General features: G+C 43.4%; 1 protein-coding gene across 1 annotated transcript; it reads right to left on the bottom strand.

Moving 5' to 3' along the window:
* Window positions 1-1,337: 1,337 nt before the first annotated feature.
* On the bottom strand, window positions 1,338-5,833 carry rsad1 (radical S-adenosyl methionine domain containing 1). The gene is made up of 9 exons (XM_072674581.1): window positions 5,727-5,833; window positions 5,175-5,308; window positions 4,831-5,035; window positions 3,467-3,832; window positions 2,989-3,052; window positions 2,755-2,902; window positions 2,591-2,645; window positions 2,008-2,111; window positions 1,338-1,859 (listed from the first exon to the last, which is right to left on the bottom strand). The coding sequence occupies exons 1-9, from the start codon at window positions 5,829-5,831 to the stop codon at window positions 1,736-1,738; spliced, it is 1,305 nt and encodes a 434-aa protein (XP_072530682.1). The 5' UTR covers window positions 5,832-5,833; the 3' UTR covers window positions 1,338-1,735.
* Window positions 5,834-7,370: the final 1,537 nt, after the last annotated feature.

Here is a 7,370-nt window from a genome sequence, read left to right as displayed (position 1 = left end):
CGCCCAGCTTCTTTATTTTTCCTGAAAACAGACTCCTGACCAAATTCTTTGTTTCCCAACAAAAGGCTGGGTGATGTCACCGAAGCGAGACATGCAGACAGAATCGGGGGTTGATGGGGTTGGGGTGGGGCTAAAACTGCACCACGGTGACATCATGACGTATAACAGTTACCCTCAGTGAATGGGAACTTGGGAAAACTGTTTCTCTCGGATGTTCTGACCAAATTCTGGAATTTATTAGTTTGATCATGGACCAGTATGGAAAAGCTGAGCACAGAAAAGCATGAGCTCTTGCCACATTGAGCATTCCCAGCATTGCGCACACATACATCCCGGATCATATAATCATCGATTACAGAGCCATGTGAATTGGCTGAGATATGAATTTTAGCTGAGCTCAGCATGGGCCAGTAGAGCCTCCCTTTGCTTTGCTGCCCCCAAGTGGCTTTACATGGTAATTCCAGCTAGGTTGAATGCCTGTGGTTCCTGATACTCCTACGTTTCCCTCAGCCTCATCTGTTTTTAAGGAATGAAGGAATCCATCCAAGTACAATCAATGCAAACATAATATTTTGATGCCTAGCTGTAATGTTAACTTATCTACTGTTTGACTCAGTAGATGCCCAATGCCAGGTGTGGGCTAGAGGGGTATTAAGCCCCCCTGCATTGAGAGGTGGAGCAGTGAAACTGTGTTCTCTGAAATGATGGATGATGCTCCATCTAGTACTTTTTGGGAAGAGTTGGGGGGGTTTGGGGATGAGGTAGGGAGGTGATCATTCAACTTCCTGACCTCACTAATGCTCTTGTCTCTCTGAATGCAATCAAATCCTCATAGAAATGCTGCAACATGTAGTAGAAATCCTTCCCTGGCCATTTTTTAGACTGTTGTAGACTTGACTAGCTCTTCTTTCTTTCACATTGCATCTGCCCATCCACCAGACTGACCACCAGACTATCCTGCTACCTGCGTCAAACCTGCCCACCTTCCTGCTACTGCTACTACTGCTATCTACCTATCTATCTATTGTTATGGCACCCCCCCATCTCTACTACGATTATATTAGTGATATTATAACTATATCAGCACACCGGAGCAGAAGAACAGTTTTATGTGGTCAAAGTCAAAGCTTATTTAAGATAAGAAGAATTACAGAAATCAGCACCACGGACAGCAAAGACCAGCGTCAATGTCCGGTGTGTTACGATTGAGTCACACTCATTAAATCATACAGTTTAATGAAAAGCCATTTAAGCCAATTCTTAATTACGCTTTATTGATGGCATTATATCAATGTTTCTTTGCCATGTGTGCATGGCCATCAAAACTGTAGAAACAAATAACCAACAACAAAAAAAATCCATGATCTTTTTCCAAATAGCCTAATATAATAGCCTAAATAACCTTGGTATACGAGAACCTGCACAGCCGGTGGGTACCAGCACAGCAGAGCAGCACATGAGTGGATGGAAAATACTTCAGTGAAGTCAAGATGTGCACCTAGCATCTGATACCAAATGGAAATGATTTGATCTTCCAGTCCACCTCCAACAAAAAAGGAGTCACCTGCACCAGGATGTGCCTCTTCTATTCACATTCCAGTGTCAGAATGAATTCCAGAAACGGGAAAACACAAGACATATGCCTTATATTCCCAGGATACCTGATGCGGTCTATACGAGCACTTTCAGGTTCTCTTCCTCTCTCGCTGGGCTCTGTTATGTCTTCATCTGTCCATCAAGTCTTGTCGGTGGTTTCAGCAGAGCCTGCAGGTCTCTGGAAGAACTTCTCCAGCCTCAGCAACAGCACGGGTAAAATACTGTCCAGTAAAGCTAAACCTTCCCAGGAACACCGCAGACCCCTGCAGGCAAAAAGTCAAAATCCAAGCTAGACACATTTACAGACATTCAGACCACTGGAAGCAAGGAGAAGCCTAAACTGTGCATTGCTGTGGTCCTCCTGCAGGACTGGAAATGAAGTATTGCATGTGGCCTTAAAGTTTCAGTCACCTGTCATCAAGGACTAGAAGCCCCCTCTTTTGCAGATCCTGGAAATCTTCTGACCAGCCGAGAACTTGGTGGAAATTCCCTTCTGGACTGAACTCTGCCCAGTGCTATCTCAACAAAGAAACAAACACAGGAATGCAGGGTCAGAAATCAGTCATAGCTCCTTCGTCTCACAAAGTGTCCAGAAGTAACCGGACACCTGGTCTTCTCTTGCAGCACTAACTGCTTCTACTCTTCTGTGAAAGCTCTACATTAGATGCCAGGGCCTTGCTGTGAGGACTTGCCTGCATTAAGCCAACAAGAGCATCTCTGAGGTCAGGTACTGATGTTGGATGACAAACACCACTCCAACTCATCCCAAAGATTCTGGATGGAGCTCAAAAGAAAACACAGAGCCTGAAACTAGGGGGCTTTATACCCCTCTATCTGATGTTTAGAATTGGGCATGGTGACTTTGGGCTCATGTGCAGCTTCTCTAGAGTATCCCAGAGTGGTGCACCTTAAAGTAGTTTGATTTACTAGGTAGAAGAGGTGTCTGAATACTTGTGACACGTAAAGAGATCAAATGGTTGAAATGATGAAATACCTGGTGGGAGATTCCTTCATTCATACGTAGTCCCATCACTAAAACCTCTTCCAACCTACAAAAAGCCACAACAGCAAATTCATGTTAAAACATACTGTTCCATTAGTTGTTAGTGTGTATGTGTGTATATGTGTGTATGCAAGTTACGAATGACCAATCCTCACAGCTCAAGATGGCCAAGCTGTATCCGCCGGCGTGTTGCATGTCCGTGCTGCTGGACTTCACGTATCCAAACATCTGGCTCTAATGTCTGAGTGCGCGCCTCTCTCAGAACCCCTCCCAGGGCATGAGGAACAAAGCGACCATGTGCTCCTAAAAGACAACAGATGACGTCACTCTAAAGCTAAGCTCATTCCCAGCCAGGAACTGCAGTAAAAACGTCAATTTGATAAACATACCAGGTCCGACGCCCAAGTACTGCTGTGCTTTCCAGTAGCCAGTATTGTGTGTGCTAACAGCACTCTGCAAAATACAATACATCTCATTAGCCTAAATGAACAAGCCAGCCATCGCCTCTTTTCCAACTGACATCCTCTGAGGAAAGCGCCGGGTTTGCAGCTCCAAAGCCCCAGCTAATAGGCGGCTGTGCCGGTCAACAGTGCTTAGGAATGATAAGGGGAGAGAGCATGGCCAGCTGTGCTCCCTCAGACTCCAGCCGCTGATGGCAAAGCATCATGGCGCCCCCTTAGATGTTAAGCTTTGAAAAATATTTGGGATTTCAGACCTACAGACATTTTTTCTTCTTTACTCAGAGATTTTGCCAAATAAAAGTAACTTAATTTGAGTATTTTGAGAAGATAATTGGGTATTTTTTCAATATAATTTTGTATTTGAATTATTTAAATATGATTAATCACATTCATACTTAAAACTTACATTTCTGGCAAAGTTTGACACCTCGTACTGAAGAAAGCCCTCCTTCTCAAGAGTACTTCTAGCAGACTGGTACATAACGGCTGTGACATCATCACCAGGCACGTTCACTCTGCCCAGCTCAACTTGCTTGAAGAGGTGAGTTCCCCTCTCCAGGGTCAGCTGATACAGGGACACGTGGTCATCGCACACAGAGAGAACCTCCTCCAGCTCACTCTGCCATGAATCCACACCTTGGTCTGGAAGCCCAAACATGATATCTACTGACACACGTCCGGGGCAAAGTGTCCTGGCCTCTGACAGTGTCCGGAGAGCTTGCTGAGCACTGTGATCCCTCCCCAGCACCCTCAGATTGGCATCATTCAGAGACTGTAGATATACATATACATTACTGTGTGCAAGTACCCGAACCCTGACCATTCATTTTTCTGGCAATGCTCTCAAGTCTGCATTGGATCTGTAATGAGCCAAAGACTAAGAGGTTAACGTGGAGAAGACCATCCTTCATTAGATGATACTGGATCATTTTAATATGCATAATTATTTTAGATAAACTACAACAATAATTTTGGATACACTCAATGTCCAAAAGTATTAAGACACAGACTTATCCAACATTTGTTCCAAAATCAAGAGCACCCTATACATCCAAATGTTTGTGGACACCCCTTTTAATGAATGATCTTATGAACATGTAGCCACTCTACGTAGCACCCACTGCTGACACAGATCTGCAAATGCACACAGACAGCTTGTGGGTGCCCTGGGTGCAGATAAATATGAACCTATTGGCACCATGTTGCCTGATGCCCAGCATAGGTTAGAGGGTGTAAAGCCCCCCAGCATTGAGCTGTGGAGCAGTGGAGAAACTGTTTTCTCTGGAGTGATGGATGGTGCTCCATCCAGTACTTTTAGGCCGAGTTGGGGAGTTTGGGATGAGGTGGGGTGGTGATCATCCAACAACCTGACCTCCCTAATGCTCTTGTCGCTGAATGCAATCAAATCCTTACAGCAATGCTTTAAAATCAAACTCTTTTTAAATACAACTGATTTGGGAAGAAACAATAAATGAGCTGGTGTCCCAATACTTTTGTCCATGTAGTTGAACAATTGAACAACTGCCAGTACTCTTCTGGAAAGCCTTTCCACTAGATGTTGCTGCCAGGATTTGATTGCATTTGTCCAAAAGATCACTACTGGGGTCAGGGACCAGGCACTGGGCATGGTGACCTTTGGCTCATGAGAGGTTTCCATGGAAATAACGGTTAAGGCTGTCTGCATTGTTATATGACAAATGGGTGCACCATAAAGTAGTGGAATCCCACTTTTTAAGAAGTCGAATAGTGAAGTATTGGTGCACCAATCACCTGCATCCCAATGGAAAATCGATTGACTCCAGCTGCCACAAAGTCCCTGAGCCTGGCTTTCCCAGCAGGTGTGGGATTCACCTCTAGAGTGACCTCAGCATCTGCAGACAGCTGTGCATGCTTGGATACAGTGTCCAGGACTGCAGCGATGGTGGAGGGCCAAGCCAGGCTGGGGGTCCCACCACCAAAAAACACAGAGGTAATTCTGGAGAAAAACAGACACAGCTTAATAACGTCTACCGGACTCATCTCTCCACAAGTAGCGCTGCTCTACTCATGGCGACAATGGCTGGACTGTCCACTAAGCCCATTACACAAAGGTGTAAAGACCTGCAAACACCTACCGTGAAACCTGGCTGAGGTGCAGCAGTGTCTGGGTTTCCTTCTGAAGGCTGTCGGTCATGAGCTCATGGTTCACGGAGCGAGGGATGTACTTGTTAAAGTTGCAGTAGGAGCACCGCTTTAGACAGTAGGGCCACTTAAAGGGGGGGGGGGGGGGTGCAGAGAAAAGAACAGCTCTGAATCTCCTGAATTTCCTGCAGATGTTATGCTGAGGAGATCCCATACATCCTTAAGAAGAATCATGGGAGGGTTCTTCAGTAAAGGGGATGTCAGCATCACCAACAGTATTATCATAAACTTGACCAAGTTGGTCATCCAGCATGGACAAGGTGGTTCACCAGTCTGACCAATGTACTGGTCAGCCAGTTTGACCAGTTTGCTAAACACAATAAGGTATGTTTTGTCCCAATCCCAATGTTTTCAATCACCTTGACTATGAAAGACCAGCTTACCAGTACAGATCATCAGAAACCAGTTCTATAGACTTTAACTGGACACAGTATTTCACCATGAGAGAGAGAGAGAGAGAGAGAGAGAGAGAGAGCTGTACTCACATGGACGTAGAGTGAAGCTTCATGTGTGTAAGATCTGCTCAGAACTACCTGAACACCCTTCTTCAGAGCACATGGCTGAAAAGCCGCACGACGCACGAGCACCATGTTTATCACAGCCCCCCCCCCCCCACTGAAACCAAAGACCCCCTAAAGCTCCACTGCTAACACTGCTACAGAGTGAACGCTTCCTACACGGTACCATTTCACTGAGACACGCTGCTTTCCCCAAACACGCCTGCATCCGCATGGGGGCGCTGTTGAACACATTTAGCCCTCAACTGCAAACTGGCACACTGTCCTTAACCCCAGAGCTTCAGCAGCTGGAGTTGCAGTTAGGCCCATAATTCAGCTCACCCCCCTTAAGCGACATACATGACATTACAATACAATAGTTTGATAGTGATTATGCAATTATTAATAATTCAGTGGCGGCAGTGGGGGCAGTGGTGGCTCAGCGGTTAGAGCGCCAGGATATCGATAACAGGGTTGTGGGTTCGATACTCGGGCTCAGCAAGCTGCCACTGTTGGGCCCCTGAGCAAGGCCCTTTACCCTCTCTGCTCCCCGGGTGCTGGAGTTGGCTGCCCACCGCTCTGTGTGTGTGTGTGTGTGTGTGTGTGTGTGTGTGTGTGTGTGTGTGTGTGTGTGTGTGTGTGTTCACTACCAGATGGGTTAAATGCGGAGGACACATTTCACTGTACACTGTGACAAATACGTGCACCTTTACCTTTTCATAGTGGATACTAAATAATTTATAAAGCATACAGAATAATTCATAGTGCATAATACCATGTAGTACACACACATTAATTCATAGTGGATACTGAATAATTCATAAAGCATACAGAATAATTCATAGTGGATTCTGAATAATTCATAAAGCATACAGAATAATTCATAGTGGATTCTGAATAATTCATAATGGAGACAGAATCACTCATATTGGACTCTGAATAATTGATAGTAGATACTGAATAATTCATAGTGAATAATTAATGATTCATAGTGGTGGCAAAATCATTTATATTAGATACTGAATATTCATAATGTATACTGAATAATCAATAGTGCGTACCAAATATTGGATAGTAAATACTGAATAATTCATAGTAAGCCATCAATACTTCATAGTGGTGACTAAATCATTTATACTGGATACTGAATAATTCATAAAGGATACAGAATAATTTATAGTACTATAATAATAACATGTAATATACACTAATTAATTCATAGTGGATACTGAATAATTCATAATGGAGACAGAATCATTTATATTGGATACCATTATAATTAATAATGGATAATTAATAGTACCAAACATTGCATAGTAAATACTGAATAATTCATAGTAAGCCATCAATACTTCATAGTGGTGACTAAATCATTTATATTGGATACTGAATAATTCATAGTAGATACTGATATTAAAAAAGTGGATATTAAATAATTTATAGTAGAGACATAATAATCTATAGTGGATATTGAATCATTCATAGTGGATACTAAATTATTTATTGTGGATACCAAATTATTCATAGTAGATACTGATTCATATTTTAATTAATAATTCATAATAGAGACATAATAATCTATAGTGAATATCACATAATTCATAATAGAGACAAAATTGGGTACATAATGGG

The sequence above is a fragment of the Salminus brasiliensis genome, chromosome 3 (genome assembly GCF_030463535.1).
Source record: "Salminus brasiliensis chromosome 3, fSalBra1.hap2, whole genome shotgun sequence".
NCBI lineage: Eukaryota > Metazoa > Chordata > Actinopteri > Characiformes > Bryconidae > Salminus > Salminus brasiliensis.
This window is presented reverse-complemented; position numbering and strand designations above follow the sequence as displayed.

Excerpts from the sequence above, each read along its gene's own strand:
- rsad1 (XM_072674581.1), bottom strand. The coding sequence starts at position 5,831 with ATGGTGCTCGTGCGTCGTGCGGCTTTTCAGCCATGTGCTCTGAAGAAG. Across the intron at positions 3,833-4,830 it reads GATTTTCCATTGGGATGCAG|TCTCTGAATGATGCCAATCT; the intron begins GTGATTGGTGCA and ends GTATATCTACAG. Across the intron at positions 3,053-3,466 it reads TGTCAAACTTTGCCAGAAAT|AGTGCTGTTAGCACACACAA; the intron begins GTAAGTTTTAAG and ends TGTATTTTGCAG.